Raw genomic sequence first — 19,935 nt, forward strand, 5'->3', positions numbered from 1 at the left:
TTGAACATCTGTTCTACCTGGCAGCTTGTGGTGCCTGCTTTGTGGGCTTGCAATCTGTGTAGGTCAAGGGAGAGCCGTGGGAAATGCCTCTCCTAGAGTGAGGAGCGATGGGTGGCTTTCAGTAGAGATGTTATACCCCTCCTGCTCCCAGCAGCCGCTGTGGATGGGCGCTAGGGTTGGACCAGGGTCAGGGGACTGGCCTATCTCCAGCAGGAGCCTGGGCTTCCAGTGATTGCTTCCTCAGCACAGCAGCCTGGTTGCTACTGTCCTCCTGTTATTTTCTCTGAGCAGGCTATGTTGTCTTCTCCTGTGAATATTAATTTCCCCTGAGTTAGGGTAATTGGGCCAAGAGCAGCCATCTGCAGAGCTATGCCATGTTGGTGAGACTTTCCAGCAAGCCCAGGCCAGGGGACCATTTCTTGGAGTGGTTTCCAGGTTCCTCTAAGAATACATCCGTTGCCAAGCGAGGTTTCAGATGTTGACTACCCCTGCCATGAGCTAGTAGAACTGAGACTCAGACCTAAGATTTCTGACTTTCAAATCCAGAGTTCTTTCTCTGACTTTTGATGCCTTTAATTAACTAACACAGGGAAAGAATCAGTAAATATCTGCTCAATGCGTGGATTTGTAAATAGGAAGGAAAAAAATTGTGCTCAGAGAGGAAGTGAAATTAATTTCAAAGTAATAAGGCTTTGAGCAATAGTAATTGTTCAGATAGAAAACAAATTTTCTTTGACAATCATGTCATCATTGCAGTGGATTAAAAGCTGTTGAAAAAAAAAGAATATATAGATCATGGGTACAGCAGACATCAGTAGCTTCTCTGTTTTCAGTTGAAAATATTTATTAAGTGTGTATGTATTCAGAGCACCGTGACAGGGTGCAGAGCCCCTGCTCTCACAGACACTGCCAGCCACAGGGAAAGACTGTTGGAATTGCTCACTTCTTGTCGAAGTGCTGTGTCACAGGAGCAACTCAGGGCACTGTGGGGTTGGAGGATCAAAGCCAACAGCGAGTATTCCCTAAAAGGTTGTCACAAACCTACTGTGGCTGTGGATGGAGAGGCTTCTGCTTTCCACCTTGTGCTGTGATCCGTAGCCCCATCTGACCTTTTGTGTTTTCCCCACGATACAGGTAACAACTGGTGGAAGAGCCAGCTACTACGTGTCTTACCGAAGAGAAACCTTCACTCAGATAAAGCTGCCCAAGTACTCGCTGCCCAAGGTACGCACCACCTGCTCCCCTGGGTCCTGCCAGATAAAGCGGTGGGGAGAGGCTGCCTTGTTGGGCTGCAGAAGGTTTGATCCCTGCCTGGGAGACAGCTGGCATTCAGCCTGACTTACCACTGCGGGGTTTAGCCTCTGCTGATGTCGCTGAATCTGGGTTCTCTGTTCCCCTCTCAGCAGGGTACACGGGCAAGAGCTTTGATTTCCTATGATTCAAACATCCGATATAATCTTGGGTCATTTCCCAGGACTGGTAGTGAAAGGAAAACTAGCTTTGCAATCTCTTCTGAGGGCCCCTCCCTTTCACAAGGGCCTTATTGACAAGTAGAGGGCCAGGCTTAGAATGGTCCAGGCAGAAACCATAGGTAGATAGATAGATAGATAGATAGATAGATAGATAGATAGATAGATAGATAGATAGATAGATAGATACGGACAGGTTAGTCTTTTCTTGCTTCTCTTTACCTTTTAATGCTAAATATAAATGCACTGCCTGTGTTTCCACTCCCTTCTGCCACTATGAGTAATTAAAAAGAAATAATTTACTGTAAAATTAATATCAAATCATGGCATTTTAACTCCTGTATTGGAAATTCATAAAACTTACTCTGTGGGCCTCATCCCCTGTGAACAGTGGCTTCTGGGAGGAGACAGATCTTAGAACCTCGGTATGAACATGGGAGGGCTTTAGTTGCATCACCTATTGAGGCTGCAAAGAAGCAAAGTCTCTGGTTGGACATGTATCCAATGTAATGTTACAAAGACTTGGATCTCTAAGTTGGTGCTAGGAAACATATCATGAAAGGCGAAATGAGTACAGAGGTAGAAGGGATTACGGGATAAGAACGTGGATAACCATCTACCCCTGGTTGCTTTTATACATTCACCTATTCATATAAGCATGCACATACCCATTCATTCATTTGTTCCTTCGTTTATTCACCCACCGATCTATTCTTTCTTCCGTTTAAGTTTTTACTCTGTGCCAGGCACTGAACTAAGCTCTGTGGTTAGAGTGGTAAATAAGATACAAACGTTCCCTGCCTTAATGGAGGTTGTATTCTGGTAGAGAAGAGACACTGAACAAGCAACTGTGGGTGTATTATAGGTACAGAAGTTCAAGGGCCATTGTGACATGATAGTTGGAGCTCACCAAATACGGGTAGAGAAGACGAGTTTCCTAAAGAAAGCGATGCTTAAGATGATTCAAGACAGATAAGGAGTTAACCCTGCAAGCGAGTATTCGGGAAGCGGGTAGAAAATACATATGCTGGCCCAATTTTAAGAGAGAGTATGGTTCATTTAACAAACTGGAAAACTATATTGAGAGACTGGGTTGCACAGAGAGAGGTGGAGAGGCTGATGAGGTTCGCAGGGACCATGGGAAGTAGCCTCAGGGGCCATGGGCATTAATTTCTTATTTTCTCTGATGTCTCTGTGATTGGGTTTATAGGCCCATTGTATAGGACTACGCTTGCAGGATGTACCCATCAGATATTCTAAACCCAAGCAGGAAAGAGGTATCCCTGCTTGCAGAAGATGAGGAAGAGGAAGTTCACGATCATGTTCTTTCTAAAGGGGAATGACCCTTAGCAGCAACCTGGTGATTTCCATGTATTGGCCCAGGAAAAGTTTCAGGAACTTTCCAAACCACCTTCTCCATGTAGGGCCTATTTTGCCTCTTGTATGTATGCCTGTTTTATGTATTTTTAAACTTCTCAGAAAAGCAAACAGTTTGCTCCCCTGGGCAGTGTGGCTGCAGGTGGGGATAAATGTAGCCTGGCATCAATCACAACCCTAGAACACTCCATCAATGATTAGCAACCCCATGGCAATGTACTGTGGTAGACTACCATCCGTGCGGCCCCTTTGATAGAACTCCATCCAGAACAGCTTCTCATTAACACGAGGGCTGTTGTGAAGATAGCTGGATGGTTATCGATCCCCTTTATTCGTCGGCTTTGGCCAGGTTTTCATAGCCTGGGCCGAGGAGGTGAGGACAGAGTGGATGGAGGGAGATTGGTTCTTTCCATTGTTTAGAAACGGAAATGGCTTTTCAGCAAGCTGTCGCTGTTCCACGCTGTGCTGCAGTTGCTGCTGGGCATCTTGCTTAGAAACAGAAACACGGCAAATCTACCCATCATCATGGCCCTCCTACCTCTACTCCCAGCTGACTGTGCAGAATACACTCTCCCGGGGCACTCCATGGCTTCAGAGTGTTTTGCAGGGAAGGAGATGAAGGCCATTAATAAAGAGTGACATTATTAAGAGCAGCAGCCCTGTGCTGAGTCCTCCATAACCCAGCCCCTGGGCATTGGGCTGGCGCCGAGTCTCAGGCCGATGGCCGTGTAAAGCACGCACCTGCGGAGGGCTTGGAGAGAGATGACAGAAGCCATGGCAGCCTCGGGAAAAGGAGATGGAGCTCAAGAGCAGAAACCCAGGGCTTTCATTCCAGCTCTGCCTGCTGCTCATCTGTGAGCCCACGTCTTCTCATCTGTAGAATGGGCATCATAATACCATTCCATCTGGCAACGTTGTAAGGATGCAGCTTATGGCTCGTTGTCGGTAAAGTGTAAAGTGCTGGGCAAGTCGAAGCAGCGATTGTGTTCCAGGGGAAATGCTACTGACACTCTCAACCTGTTGGGTGAGTTCCTCGTGGGGTCGTGTCCCAGGCTGCCCTTGCTCTCAGAGTTGCCTGCCTCACTGGACCCCTCTGAGTCTGATAGACCTCCTCTTGCCTCTTAGATTCTGGACTCTTCTTAACTCGCTACTCTTTCGTGTTGGTTTGTTTGTTTCTGTACGGAGCTTAGTTTGGCGGTTAACAATGTTGAGCTTGGCTTGAGCCCCAAGCTCCTGGAAACAGCAACATTTAGGAAATCCCCCCACCCTTTTGTGTTCCTGGATATGGCTTACTGCAAAGAACTGCCCTTCTCTTAAATGTGCCCCGTATTTACCTCTGGCAAGACCAGATTCCTGTTCTTTGTCTCATAAATGATTCACTGAACTGTTTGTCCCCACTGACCAATCTGGGCGAAATGCCTGCTAATTTGACTGGACCAGACTTAAGTCTGGCTTTTCTCCTTAAGAGAATCGCTTGACCCTAAGGAAAGCAATTTCCTGTTTAACTTCTCCTCACCCCACTCCCCGCAGTTCATTCTAGCCTTGCTTTACTTCTCCCAATACGAGTAATTCTTTTCTGCCTTCACTCTGAGGTGCTTGCAGATACTTTGATCAGAGTGTTCTCCCTATTCCAATAGTCTTTTCCTATCAACTCTCTCCTTACCTGAGTCTGGGTTTGTTTTTGACAGTAGAATACAGTTAACCCCACTTTGAATAATGAAAGAGAACAGGGGGAAATATGTTTTAGATAATTTATTATAATGATAATGACAATGATGTGACCCTTTCCTTAATTTCCTTAGGAAAATTGTCCTTAATTTTTACATTTCCCCGAATACTGATTTATCCTTCCTTGCTGTGCCATGGCCTCACTTCTTAGAGAGTTATCTGTAGTTTTAACCTCTTTTCTCACTTTCTATTCACTCTTGAACCTACTGCTAGTTGCCCTCAGCTCTCCCACATCCATCTCTCCACTGTCCCGTTAAAAATCTGCTAGCCATTGTAACCAGTGGCTACCTGCATGCCAAATCCAATTAGACGTCTCTGCGTCTTTATCTTTTGGGTTTGTTTGTTTTTTTAAACTCTCTGGAGCATCTGACACTGTTCGGGGAAAAAAATCCACACTTGATGCTCTTCCCTTTGGCAGTGTTTTTCTCCTGATTTCCTTTTCTGGATCCCCTTCCCTTGCCATCCTTAAAGTGGTGATATTCCTAAATTCCCGTTGCATTCTTCATGGTTCCTGAGTGACCTCATCCCTTCTCTTCACACTGATGACTCCTATATCCACAGCTCCAGCAGATATCTCCCCATTAAACTCTGAACTATATCGTTAACTGCCTATTCGAGGTACATTCCCTTAAAGAACCCGTTTAACAACTGAGCTCAGAGTCTCTACCTTTTGGCCCTTATATCTCCTCCTTTTATTTACTTACTCCATTTATTTACTTACTTACTCCATTTATTTACTCAATAAACTATTGTTGAATGTCTACCACGTGCTAGATACTCTGGTAAGCACTAAAAATAAAGTGACAAATAAGAGAGACACAGTGTCTGCCATCTGAGAACTCATTATAGTCTAATGAGAGAGGCAGATATCACACAAATAATTATAGAAGTGATTGTTAATTTTGATTGTAATGAATACCCTAAATAAAAAGCAGAAAATTTTGTTATGCAGGTATCTGAGATATTCAAGATATGTCCTTCTCCCTTCTGTAGATTCTACCTCCTTAATATCTCACAAGTTCATTTCATAGAGTTCTCACAGAGAATCTACTTCTTCAGTTCAGGCCCTTGTGCATTACTGCCCAGATAGTTGTGGTGACCTTTTAAGCCTTCTCCCTTCCTTCTAGCATTGCCCCATTTAAATCCACTCTTCACAATGCTTCCACATTGGATATTATCATGTAATGAACTTGATCATCTTCAACAAAATCTATGCATTAATTAACCAACTCTAATCCTCCCTTTCTCCTGCTTCAAATCTTGTGTCAGCTTTGTACTTCCTTCAAGGTGGAACTTCAGTGTGCCATACAGAACCCCTTATGATGTGGCCACTGTCTACGCTCACCTCCCTCAGAGGAAAACTGCCTTCAGGTTATTCCAAGTTCCATACATTCCCTTGAATACTCCACCTGTCTCTCACCTGTAAGCCTTTGTTCGCTGTTTTCAGCACGTCTATTGTAGTCCTTAGTCAAGTTCACGAAAGGCCACCTGAGTTTGTGATGTCTCCACCACCAGGTGTGCATATTCTTGAAGTCAGGTTCTACGTTTTGTTCCTGTCTGTATTTATATACGGTGTTTGGCACATGGCAAATGCTTAATAACATAGGTGTTTCTGTAATGAATGAAGTTACATTAGGCCCGAATTACAAGAAAATGTTTCAATCAATAACACGGAAGTATTTTTACTGTTGTTCACCTAGGAAGTCATAGGTTTAGATTTTCAAACAGCAACCATGATTCTCCCTAGTGACTGTATTGGGAGGATGTAGGGGGAGTGTTATTTATAATTGTTTTAATAAGGAAGTGACACATGCTTTGGAGTTAAATTAGGGTAGCAAGATGAAAGAAATAAGCTTTATTGTCATTCAGATTCCTATAGGACCATTTTTAACTAATGATGCTCTTCTTTGTTCTGGAAGACTTAATATTCTCATTATTGGTTGACCCCTATTCAACTCTAAGACCTATTAGGAGAGAGGGCACAAAGTTCAGAGTTTTTCAAAAAGTGATCCCCTAGATTGCACTCACTAGAATCATCTGGAGGGCTTGCTCAGATGGTAGAATCTGAGGCTCCACAACCAGACACAATGAATCAGAATCTCAGGCGTTGGGACCCATGAGTCTGCATGCTATTAGGATCTCCAGGTCCTTCTGATACACACCGAATTATACCCCCATTGGTAAGGAGTTTAGCCTCTTTATTCAGATAGTCTTAGGTTCAAATCTTAGTAATATAATTTATTAGCTAAGTGACTTTGATAAATTAAGGATTTCTCAAGTGGACATCCCATAATTCTATATACTAGAGAGTAGTCTCTCACCCTAGAGCCTGGAATACCTGCTCACCAGGTAACATCGTCCCAGTTCAGGTCTAAACTAAGATGCACTCACAGCAAATCTGGCTGCCTCGAATCCTGACCATGCCCCAGTGTTTTAAGTTGTTTTTTCTCCCTCACTTCTTTTACATTAGTTTAGTCTAAAATAACTTAGCTCATTCATTTTTATGACCCAAACATCTGGGGAAAGCCAGGCATTTCTGTTGCATTTTTAAGAGGTTGAGTGAATTTAATCCATATTTCTTGCAGCTGCTATTTTCCCTCCTACTGGGTTCTTGGGCTTTCATTCCACACCACACAACAAGACTTCATAACATGGTTTTTAAGAGTAAGCCTTATTTCCATTTTCAAGCACCTCAGCAGGAACCTGTAATTCTACAAGATGTGAAAGCACAAATGAGCAAATGAGGTCTTAGTCAAGGTGACCTAGGGAGTCCAAGGCTAGAGGCTGAGATCTGACAGAGAATCTCCAATAAAGGATCCAGAACTCACTTTCTCACTTTTGCCCCCTCCCAGCTGTCCAGACGAGTTTGCTTCTTTGTACAATTGGCTTGGAGGAGCTCTGCATGGTTCTGACATTAGAGACATTGCTGCCTCCTTTTTTTGTTGAAACCATTTCTGGGAAAGGTTGTCAAATAAGGTGAAGGCTAGATCCACCCTAGTTATTTACTTACTGTCACTCCATTTGCCTGTGTCCCTATTACCAGTGCTTTTTGCCACAGTGACGAGGGTGCCTCACTTTTTGCTTTCCTGGGATGATATTACTCTTTAGCATATACACCTGTATGGTTATACATTTTTTAAATTGCTCTTATTTAGTCCGATATCTATCCAGGCTAACATTTCTTCCTGACGGTGTAAGTTCCTTAGGTAATGACTTGAGTTTGTGGTAATCTTTGTACGGTGCCTAGCCACATATGCAAACTGGCTTTTAAAAACGATTTTGAAATCTGAACTATTAGATTTGATTTTAGAAATGACCCAGTCCAGGAACACAAACTAAAGTGGCTTCAGGGACCAAGAAGTTAACATTAATATATAAGGGCAGATCATAGGTATGTAGGGCTAAGACTCCAATGAGTGCTGACTCTACCTAAAATACTACATTTTCAGGTATTTGATAGAGGTTATGGTCAAACCAAACAATTGTGATTCATATTCATTTCATGGGTCACTGGTTTGCAACTTCTGACTTAGAGGCTGTATATACAAATAGTTAGAGGCTAACAATTAGGTTAGAGTCATATCACAGAGGTTCAAAACATGGTTTGGCTACTTATCGAGTTATGTAATCTGAAGCAAGTTGGTAAACCTCTGCGTGCCTTAGTTTACTCCTCCGTAAAACAGGAATAATCATACTACCTCCATTGTAGAATTATTGGATTTTTTAAATTGAAATCATACATTTAGATGACTTAGAATGTGCCCAAATGTTAGCTATTTTTATTGGTAGCCCAACCTCTTCACTCTTTCAGTGAGAAAATGGAAGCTCAGGGAAACTGACACATCCAATATCATACAGCTGATTTATAGCAGAGCTTATATTATGACCCAGAACACTAAATTCTAGAGTGAGTATCCTTACCTGTATATCTGTGGTTTTCAAACATTACTGTATTAGCACCAGAACCCCCCTCACCTTTTACTCCTAAAATATTACACAGAACTCCAGGACATAACAGATCTCAGTAGGGCTGCTCTGTTTACAGCAGAGTTGGAAGCCCAGAGCCCCACCCATCGGCTATGCCTCTGTGCCACCCTTCTTGCAATCCCCATCTGAAGATTCCAAAGAAAGGCGTGAAAACCGTTACCCTAAAAAGTTTGAAACCATAAATGAAGATCTAATGAAGGGATAGGACCTGTCATTTTTGCACGTGTGGGTTTCCTCTTGCAAGGTTGTATGTCTCCGTTAGCAAAGACCAACTTTCAGTTATAAAAATAAAAAATGAAAGTGGATAAATCCCTTGAAGCCATGGAAAATCATACCCACCAAAGCCCCTTACACCCATCTTACTGTCACTTAGCAAGTAACAGAAATCATGAAGCTCATAATTTATAGCCTTGGCCTGACACAGAATTGTTTAACAATGCCTATAACTCAAGCTTTTTCTCAACCGTTTCGTAAGTCATGGTGATTACTCTGGGTCTCAGTGGGCAAGGAGACATGAAGATCTGCTGCCTTACAGGCCTTCCATCTTCTTATAGGACATGCACATCATTAGTACCAATGAGAACCAAGTGTTCGCAGCTGTCCAGGAATGGAACCAGAATGACACGTACAACCTCTACATCTCAGACACACGTGGGATCTACTTCACCCTGGCCATGGAGAACGTTAAGAGCAGCAGAGGTCTGATGGGAAACATCATTATTGAATTGTATGAGGTATGTAGCCAAGATTTCATGAGTTTTAACAGTATGAACACAAGCATTGGAGTCAGATAGTCCTGAATTCAGATCTCAGCTGTACACTTAGCAGTTGTAACGCTGGGCAAGGGACTTACCTTCTCAATTCCCTCACCTGTAAAATGGGGATAAAATATTGATCTAATGAGATTGTTGTGAGAATGAGGGATAATGGTCGTAAAGCATCTAGTGTGGTGGTTGACTCAATAAGCCTTCAACAAATGGGAGCTAAAGTCAATGTCTTATGTGTGAGCAAGGATTACAGCCCAGAAGTGAAGGTGAAGGTACTTGACTTCATTGATCTCTTAAGTACTTTTTTCAAGTCTGTGCTTCTTTTTATGAGATCTGGGTGGAGGGATTAGTGCTACTTATATACCTTAAATTATTCGGAAAATCATGCTTTATGAACAACTTTATAGGAGAGGAAAGCAAATATCACTGGTAGGAGTGAGGGTTTCCCGGAAATGCTGCCAGATGCCAACACCTGTGCATAGAGAAGAACTGGCCGTGACTTACATCTTTTGTTTAATATGATCACGTTTATTGAGTTTCCACTTACATTGAATTTTTTTTAGTGTGACCCCCAGTTAAAGAATAAATTATCTAGGAGACCAAGTGATTCCACTTAGGGACTAGATTAAAAAAAACAAACACAACTAATTGTTTCAGTGACCCTAATGATACACTGCTTGTTTATACCTTGTTTATAGTGTGTGATCTTTCGCAGTGAAAGAACTTGACTGACCACTTCAACTAGATGGATTGATTTGAGCAAAGGAGGCGTGTCTCATTATCCAACATTTACTAGTGACTTGTGGTCAGACGCACACAGGCTGTGCTGGCGGAGGTCATTCATTCACAGCAGGACAAGTTGCCTGTTGTGGGCGGTAGCCTCAGATGGTATGGCTGAGCTACTGCATCGTGAGTTTTCCTCTTCGAGGAGCGGGAGTGGCTGTCAGAGCAGAGAGATCAGCGCATGGGCTTCTGCTTGACAGTGGTCTCTTCTGAGCAGTGCATGTCAAAGTTCCAGCATCCCTACTCTGGTACCTAAGTTGGCTGCTCAGTTACTAAGAGTGGTGGAAACATATAAGATTCCAGTTATTTTATTAGGTAGAAGGCATGGGGTGAATGCAAGTACATTAAAAAGAAGGAGAGAAGTGAATGGCAGGGTAGAAATACCCTGATTTTCTAGGACGGAGACAAGTGCTGAAATAATTCCCTTAGCAACAAGGTCCCAGCTTCGGAAATGACCTAGATTTCCTTCCTAAAGTTGTAAAGACTAGTAGATGACTAGGAGTGTAAATGGCTTTGGGAATCTTACATTTTCATGCCTCTAATCACACCAGGAGGCAGAAATATACCTTTGTTATTGAGCAGTAGATCACATCTGTGGGAAGGTTTGGATGAATGTTCCCAGGACTGAGGCCATTCCTGTTTGCACAAGTAAGCCTATAGAGGTAAGAGGATTATTCATGCTCCTGTGGTCAGAGCCCAGTAGGATAGGTGGACATTGCTGCAGATGACCTTTCAACTGAGAAATTCCTGTTTCTCTGACTCTATTGATATGGCGGGTGAGTTTGCCACTGTGCAGTTCCTTTCCTAAAACAGGGTGCCTGAAACTCCTTGGTCATTTAGAACAGTGAGACATTCTGATCTGAAGTGGTGCATGAATCAAAATGAAGAATGTGCCTAGATACATGTAATTTTTTTTTGTCTTGCTGAAGTCAGTCTTTTTGGGGGAAAAAAATACATGATGTCATCACACCTACAGGGAAGCAAGATACACCAGGCAAGGCAACTTCTCTAAAACCAATTCTGTTGACCTTGCTCTCCATTCATTCTTATCAAGGTTGATCGAGGTTGTGTTCCAGCCCATGAGGAAAGCAGGAAAGATAAGGGTTCTTACCCTCAGGGAGCTTGCACAGTCTAGTTTGTTGGGCTTTGAAGGGGTCAATAAACAAAGTTCCTCTTTTACCTGCCCAAGAATGAAACCATTTGAGATAGAAACAAAGGGTGAGACAAAAGGAGATCAAATGTCAGCTTTATTGCTTTGAAAAGCATGTAGGAGGAAATGGTCTTGCTAATACTTCTCCCCAGAATTGAGCTCATCCATCCAGTCACAGGCAGAAATAGTGAATCAAAAGCTCTCCCATGGGACACGGGGAGAGGGAAGGGTAAGTTGGGACAAAATAAGAGAGTGGCATGGACATATATACACTACCAAATGTAAAATAGGTAGCTAGTGGGAAGCAGCTGCATAGCACAGGGAGATCAGCTCGGTGCTTTGTGACCACCTAGAGGGGTGGGATAGGGAGGGTGGGAGGGAGATGCATGAGGGAGGGGATATGGGGATATATGTATATGTATAGCTGATCCACTTCGTTATAAAAACAGAAACTAACACACCATTGTAAAGCAATTATACTCCAATAAAGATGTTAACAAAAATAAAAAGCTCTCCCATGGAAGCCTGTCTCTGTAACACCACAGCATTGTGGTGCAGAGGATGTGATCTTTGCAGGCAGATCCCCAAAATAGTTGAGTTAGGGATGTGCTGTAAAAGACCAGTTCTTTTTCTCAATGTTACCAATCCGATTATCAGTACTTTTGCCCTGGGGAGGAAGAGGTGAAGAAGTGAAAGGCATTCCAAATGTCAAGAAGGAGGTAAACCAAGAGTTGGACAGTGTAGATTTGTAAGTCCATGAGCTAGCCAGTCTAATTGCATAGAATAGATGGTTGTCAGGTACAAGAATGAGTGCTGCATAAGTGGTTGGGGTTCAGATTCTAGAAGGCATTTAATACCAAGGGAATAAATTATATCCTGACACTATCTAGACCATGACCATATTGAAGGTCTTTAGAGGGTGATGCTGTTTTGCACCTGCATATACATTCTGTGATTTGGAGATTAAGCCCAATTTAATTGGTCTCTAGGGGTCATTAGACTTTAACCTTCTTCACTGGAGATGCTCACAGAAACTGAGATTGTGTACCATATGGCCAGTTAGCAAAGAGACTATAATTTTTGTGGACTCTCAATGCCCTTGAGTAATACAGCTGGAAAAAACCGCGAGCTTCCGTGTTCAATTCAGCTAAAGTAACACACTTTCATGAAATGTGTTTTGCTTGATGAGGCTGGTACCTGAGACTCAAAATCTACTGGAAAGACGTAAGTGACTCTAGTACGGTAGTGCTCACAGTCTAACTTGATCAAGGTTGTGTTCCAGCCCATGAGGAAAGCAGGAAAGATAAGGGTTCTTACCCTCAGGGAGGTGCGATTCCTGCATGTTATGGGATCACTAAGGAAAATTAATTCTAACTTGATGAATTTGGGGAGACTTGCAGATGAGTAGGTTTAAATGATGAACTGCTAGAGCATGGGAGAAAGGCCTGCCTGGTAAAGTCCCGCATAAGAAGAGAACCAGAGTCTGATGAGTAGAGGTCCATTTTCCTAGAATGTCGAATGACCTTGGAGAATAGTGGGGGTAAAGACTATGAAGATGCTAGTAAAGAGCTTGACTGAAGAGTCGGGCATTTATCCTCTGGGCTGGTATTTCTCTCTGTTTTCCCTCACGTCGAGCAAATGATCATTGTATGCACGAGGTAGTCCCTATGCCAAGTTAATGTAAAGCTTTATATTACAATGTGACAGGGTGTTACATCTGTTTTCCCTTGTCTGAAATGTCTGAGATGCCTTTAGTTAACACAGATGTGAGGTGGCTCGAGCTGACCACAGCTGCGTAAAGCTACTGGTGTGTCATTCTGTCTTCCACATGGACCTCTCGGGCCTCTTCTTGACTTTGGAGAGGGGACAGAGAAAGTGAGAATTTATTTGAGAAGTACACCTTATAGGTCTTGGCACTGAGAGACCTTGGAGACCAAGGGGATCAACCCCACCCAACTCCCTAAAATCTAAGGTGAGGCATTGTTCATTTCCTGGTCTGTTGGAGCAGCTTCCTGCTGAAGAGGGAGTCTGGTGTGCTCTGTCCAATCCCTTCATCAGAGTGCAGTCTTGTCATGGCTGTAATTACATAATCAGGGGAGAAAATAATTCTTGAAGGCCAAATAATGATCTCTTCTTTAAGGTAACAGAGCCATTCCATCAAAACAAGGCTGACGTTGACAATGAATGCAGTTCATTATGTGTGTTCACCATTATTCTTATGACACTCTTTTCATATAGAACTCTGTTGTGGTTTTTTCACGTCTCTAACTATAAACTGCATTTCTCCCCAGATGTTCTCCACTGGTAAATCAGGTAACAAATGTTCTTTGCAACACTTTCAGTTACATTGTAGAAACATTCTCTGAGCTGCTGCATTTTCTTCAATATTTTCCTGGATTAAGCATCCAACTTGTAACGCCATATAATAATAACAACAGTATACCAGGTAATGCCTTAAACTGACATTGTCGAGTAAATATATAACAAGCTACACGTGCACTTTAAAATCAAGAGAAAAAGTTAAAAAAGTAAAAAGAAACAGGTGAAATTAATTGTAATATTATATTTTATTTAACCAAAATATCCAAAATACTGTCATTTAAGTATATGCTCAGTATGAAAAATTAACTAATGAGATATTTTATATTTTTTGTCATACTGAGTCTACAGTATCCTGGGAATAGTTTTCACTTCTCAAGCATCTCAATTCATATGCTAAATTTTCACCAGAAATACTTGATCAGCATTTATATTTCATAAAATTTATAGTAGAAAAGGTAGATTCACATACCCAACTTTTTCCAAGCATACTTAAAAGTTTGCTAATAACTGGATCAGGTGTCAGTTTTTTTGAAATTTCAGTTTAAGTTGGTTAAAATTAAATAAAATTAAAAGTCAGTTTCTTAGTCCCACGGACCCCATTTCAAGTTCTCGGTAGCCCTACGTGGCTAGTGGCTATGGTATTGGACAGCACAACCCTTAACGATATATATACTCTTTCTTATTTATCTATTACAATAGCTCCTTGTGGGAGATACCATTCCCTATTGTGCCTATGAGAGTACAGAGATGCAGAGAGTTTGGTAACTTGGCTCAGATCACACAGCTAGTAAAGGGTGACGCTGTGTTTGAACCAGCCCATGTCAATTTGACCAAAAAGCCCAGGCTCTTCCTATTATACATTTTTTTCACCTTCATTTTTTTTTATTGAGGTATAATTTATGTACAGTAAAATTTACCTTTTGGGTTATACTCTTTTTGGTTCTATGAGTTTTGACAGAGGTATGTGCGTCTACCACCATAATCGAGATATAGAACATTGACCATATAAGGTATTGTCTCACGACCTTCCCTCTTATGGCCCTTTCGTAGTCATCTTCCTCCCACCAAAAGTCACTGGCAAACCAATCTGATTTCGCTCTGTCCCTCCAGTTTTATTTTTTCTACATTTTCATATGAATGCAAAAAAGGGAGTCTTTTGAGGCTAGCTTCTTTCACATAGTACATTGAGATTCACGTATGTTGTTGAATATCAAGAGATGTTCCTTTCTTTCTACTGCTGAGTAATACTGCATTGCCTGGGTGTATCCTCGTTTGTTTATTCATTCACCAGTTGAAGGTCATTCAAGGTGTTTCCAGTTCTGTATGATCATGAATAAAATTTCTACAAACATTTATGTGAACATAAGTGTTTCTTTCTCGTGGGTAAATACACAGGAGTAGAATTGCTAGATTGAATCTCAGTGTATGTTTATAAAAAGCCACCAAACCATCTCTTAAGTGGCAGTATCATTTTGTATCCCCACCAGAGATGTGTGCAAGTTCTAGTTGCTTCACATCTTTAACAACTGTTGGTATTAACAGTTTTGTGTGTGTGTGAGTGTGTGTGTGCACACACGTGTGTTTAGACATTCTTTTAGCGTCCTAGTGGCACCTTGTTAGTTTCGTTTAAATTTCCTAATGACTAATTATCCTAGCTCATTTCCTAATGAGCTCACTATACTTGGATGGATAAAATGAAACTCTGAGCCATCCTTAGTGTTCTGGCCTCTTTGCTCATCTTATTGATGTTTTATTGCTTTCTGTGTCTCTAGTGCCTGACCTCCACCCACTGCTTTATCATGACCTTACATTACCCTTCTTTGGACAGATGGACGGCTACTTATAGACCCTGTGGGGACATTTTCCCCAACTGACCTTCATCGGCCCCTCACCACAGGTCCAACTCTAGGGACAGCCCAAGGCAAACCATGGTAATTGCTTTTCTCAGCAGAGCCCTGATTTCCTTGTCCTGAGGGCATGGGGGTGAGTGACAGATGATTATGCCACCTGGACTCAGTGCTCTGCCAAGGGACTGCTGTCAGTGTCCCTTTGCACCTCAAATTGATTCCCAGAGGGAAAGCGGGCCATGCAGGCCTGGGGCCTTGTGCTACCCTCTTCTTTGGGGACCACCTTACAAGCTGGTACCTTTCTCCTTGAACTCTTGGGGCCAAAAGCAGCAGCTATGCTGCTGATTTCAAACCACAGTGGGAAGAAGCGTGTTTAAGTTGATCAGATTCCAAATACCTCCTTGGATGGAGAAGAGTTAAAACGTGTGTCTCATTCCCCAGTTCCTTTACATTGCATGTAGTGAAGGTAAGTAGTGTTTCATGGAACTTTTGTGTCAGATACATATGTAGCTATGTGTGTACACATACATGCATATATGGGTATGAGTCTACTAGGCGCCAACAGAAAGGTATTTCCTACTTGGGTTGCAGTCGAAAAGTTTGAAAGCTGTTGGCCTAGGATATAGAAAACAAAGTGCCCTCCAAACTTATAGTCCATTTACACAAGAGATGGAGCCAAGAAGCAATTCAGCAATAATGTAAGGGCTTTGAGCAATCCAAATACAAATGGGAAGTGTTTTATCTTTTGTTTTGTTTTTTTTTTTCCAGACAGGCAGACAGGACTGAGATTGCTTTGGCATTATGTGCAACTGCAGGAGAAACACCTTCAGAGGTGCAGATGGGTTCCTTCAAAATCTCTCCTTCTATATATTTTGAGTCTCCATTCTCCTGATTTTGCTCTCAGACTATGTGAGGCACACAGAAAATAGCCATCTGAGTGGCGGAGTTCTTAGTGGGAATATGGTAATATAATATTGGCATATTATATTTTCCAAACATGCTCATCCAGAAGAACACAAGAAGCAGCTAAGTGGCTAGTAATTCATGCTAGAATGTATCGAGCTAGGAGGCAGGGGATGATGGTGACAGACAGGAGTCTGATTCTGACCTGTATATGTTCTAGAAATTCGATATCAAGGCCCAGGCGGCTGGCTTAGGGGAAAGAGTTCTATGGAATCATTATGTGGTGATCCATCAGAAAAGACACCAGCTCTATGTCTAAAGAGAACAGCAAAAGGCCTCCATCAGGCAGGAGGTTCTAAGGAAACACAGATTCCATTTTCTGTGAGGAATTATTGGTAATAGGGTTTGAGAGAAACAACTTTGCAGTTGGTTTTAAAGACCGAGGTGATATGAGGGCCTCACAGCCCTTGGGTGAGTGCGTAAGGTGCCAGCCTTCCTGAAATGGCACTGGCTTTAAGCAGCTAGGGCAGGGAGGGGGTACCCCTGGGGAAGGGCATAACTCTGACAACACTGCCCCTCTCCCCACCTTGGCTTCTGTCCTTACCCACCCTCTGTTCTCATTAGGAATCTAATCAATTCCATCACTGGCCTTTTGTCAAACTCCCCTGGTGGTGTCCTTCCCAGATAACACCGTTCTCCTCCTGACATCCTCTGTCCATTTTCGTTGTTGTTTTGTATTTGGGTTGGCATTCTCTATTCTCTTTCAAGGCCAGTCAGGTTACTTTAAAAAAAAAGAAAAGCACTTCTCATTGCATCAGGTAAATTATGTCGTTAAAACAAAAGAACTCACTTCTGTGAAATTCCTTCCCTTTGTTCTCACTGGCATCCTCTCAGAACTGCAGTAAACCTCAATTCATGATGACCCTCAAATAATGGGGATAAGTACAGTTAAAAACTTGAGATATCTGAGTGTAATCCAGAAAACCTGCCATTCTCCCTCTTATTTATATATATTTAAACAATTTGAATTACCTTTCCTTTGGAAAATCCTGGAACTTGAACCAAAAGTCAAGGGAATGTTTCTTTGACATAGATTGCTGTCATTCTAAATATCTCTTCTTATTGCCCAGATGTAGGCATAGAAGAAATAAAAGTGAGTCAAATCTGTACTTACTCTCGAACGCTTCTGGATCCTAAATGTCCTCATTCTCTAGCTACTTGTTTTGTGGTGATACTCTTCTTCCTTCAGAATATCAAGGGTATGCAAATCCCAATACATCGGAACTCTGGCAAGAGTGCTCTCCATTATCTGTTGTATCCTTTGCCAGCTGACTGAGGAAAAAAAGGAAGGGAAGGGCTCTTTCAAAGTGACCATTGGCTGAGACCCAAGATAATATGGGAATTATCCAAAGTCACACAGTGAGCTGGTGGCACAGCCAGTGATAGGGGCCAGGTCGCCAAGCTGAGTCACCTGCCCCAAAATATCCACCTCACTATTAATCAGGACACCTGGACTTCTACCATTACAGATTATACCTTGATGCCTTGAAAACCTGTCAACAAGCCCCTCCTGAGCAAAATCCCATGTTCTCTGTTTCTATTTATTTATTTTAAATTTTTATTGAAGTATAGTTGATTTACAATATTTTAAGTGTACAGCAAAGTGATTCAGTTATATATGTATGTATATATACATATATATATTCTTTTTCAGATTCTTTTCCATTATAGGTTATTACAAGATACTGAATATATTTCCCTGTGCTACACAGCAGGTCTTTGTTGTTTATCTATTTTGTATATAGTAGCTTGTATCTGTTAATCCCAAATGTTCTCTAGAAGGAGTAAGTTGTTCAGTTATATATGTATGTATATATACATATATATATTCTTTTTCAGATTCTGTTCCATTATAGGTTATTACAAGATACTGAATATAGTTCCCTGTGCTACACAGCAGGTCTTTGTTGTTTATCTATTTTATATATAGTAGCCTGTATCTGTTAATCCCAAATGTTCTCTAGAAGGAGTAACTCCTTCAGTTGTTATCAACCACTCCCACCCCAGAGGGAATGTTGATTGTTAATTAAGGATAAAGCCCTCTGAACAAAGTGCAGAGACCTGTAGAGTAGGGCAAAGCAGATGAATAATAGGGGAATGGACATCTGGTTTGCGGGGGTGGAGGGAGCAGAGATGAACTTAAACTTCTTTTGGAGACCACGTGGCACCGTGACATTTCTCACCATGTTCCTCCTCTTTTCCTCTGTTGCACCCCCAACATGCTGTGGAAAATGCTGGGGCTTCTCCCAGGGCCTCTCCAAAACTATAGGCATTTTGGCCCAACATGGTTCTCCATCTCTCGCCCTTTTTCCTAGGTAGCAGGTATCAAAGGGATATTCCTGGCAAACAAGAAGGTGGATGACCAAGTGAAGACATACATCACTTACAACAAGGGCAGGGATTGGCGCCTCCTGCAAGCTCCAGACGTGGACCTGAGAGGAAGCCCAGTACACTGCCTGCTGGTCAGTCCCCTGGTCTCATGTGAGACCACAGGGCAGGCTGGTTACCTGGGGATGCTCCACCGGGGGCTTTCTTCCATCAAGGAGGGCTTAGGATCTTGGCTGGTGCTGAGCAGGGATTTCCTACAGGTCCCAGGGCATTGACCTGTGGACTCAGACTGCCATACCACTTGGATGGAAAGTTCAGTTGAATTCCACAAACCTTTACTGAGAATATACTATGTGCTCCAACTCCTAGGAAGATAAAGGAACATAAGAGAAAGAGCCTGTGCCCAAGGGTCCCAGACAGAGCTCAGTAGTGGTAAAAACCTATTAGCTGATGCTGGTATGATACAGTGCTTGATGATAAGTGCTTGATGGTGGGCACGGTAAGCAAAATTTGCCTTGGAAGCCCATGGAATGTCAGGCTGGTATGTCCACATGGGACAGAGTTAATCTCTCAGCATTCCCAGGGTTCCAGCTGTATGGAATATTCACAGATTCCATTTTCTGTGAGGAATTATTGGTAATAGGGTTTGAGAGAAACAACTTTGCAGTTGGTTTTAAAGACTGAGGTGATATGAGGGCCTCACAGCCCTTGGGTGAGTGCGTAAGGTGCCAGCCTTCCTGAAATGGCACTGGCTTTAAGCAGCTAGGGCAGGGAGGGGGTACCCCTGGGGAAGGGCATAACTCTGACAACACTGCCCCTCTCCCCACCTTGGCTTCTGTCCTTACCCACCCTCTGTTCTCATTAGGAATCTAATCAATTCCATCACTGGCCTTTTGTCAAACTCCCCTGGTGGTGTCCTTCCCAGATAACACCGTTCTCCTCCTGACATCCTCTGTCCATTTTCGTTGTTGTTTTGTATTTGGGTTGGCATTCTCTATTCTCTTTCAAGGCCAGTCAGGTTACTTTAAAAAAAAAGAAAAGCACTTCTCATTGCATCAGGTAAATTATGTCGTTAAAACAAAAGAACTCACTTCTGTGAAATTCCTTCCCTTTGTTCTCACTGGCATCCTCTCAGAACTGCAGTAAACCTCAATTCATGATGACCCTCAAATAATGGGGATAAGTACAGTTAAAAACTTGAGATATCTGAGTGT

At 42.4% G+C, this 19,935-nt stretch overlaps 1 protein-coding gene across 1 annotated transcript in view; it reads left to right on the top strand.

Moving 5' to 3' along the window:
* SORCS3 (sortilin related VPS10 domain containing receptor 3) overlaps nucleotides 1-19,935 on the top strand; it is a 620,228-nt gene that overhangs the window by 505,969 nt on the left and 94,324 nt on the right. The window contains exons 8-10 of the mRNA XM_024121368.1: nucleotides 1,135-1,224; nucleotides 9,116-9,295; nucleotides 18,709-18,855. Coding sequence (XP_023977136.1) covers nucleotides 1,135-1,224; nucleotides 9,116-9,295; nucleotides 18,709-18,855 — 417 coding nt within the window. The remainder of the gene's footprint in view (nucleotides 1-1,134; nucleotides 1,225-9,115; nucleotides 9,296-18,708; nucleotides 18,856-19,935) is intronic.

This window comes from Physeter macrocephalus, chromosome 20 (genome assembly GCF_002837175.3).
Source record: "Physeter macrocephalus isolate SW-GA chromosome 20, ASM283717v5, whole genome shotgun sequence".
NCBI lineage: Eukaryota > Metazoa > Chordata > Mammalia > Artiodactyla > Physeteridae > Physeter > Physeter macrocephalus.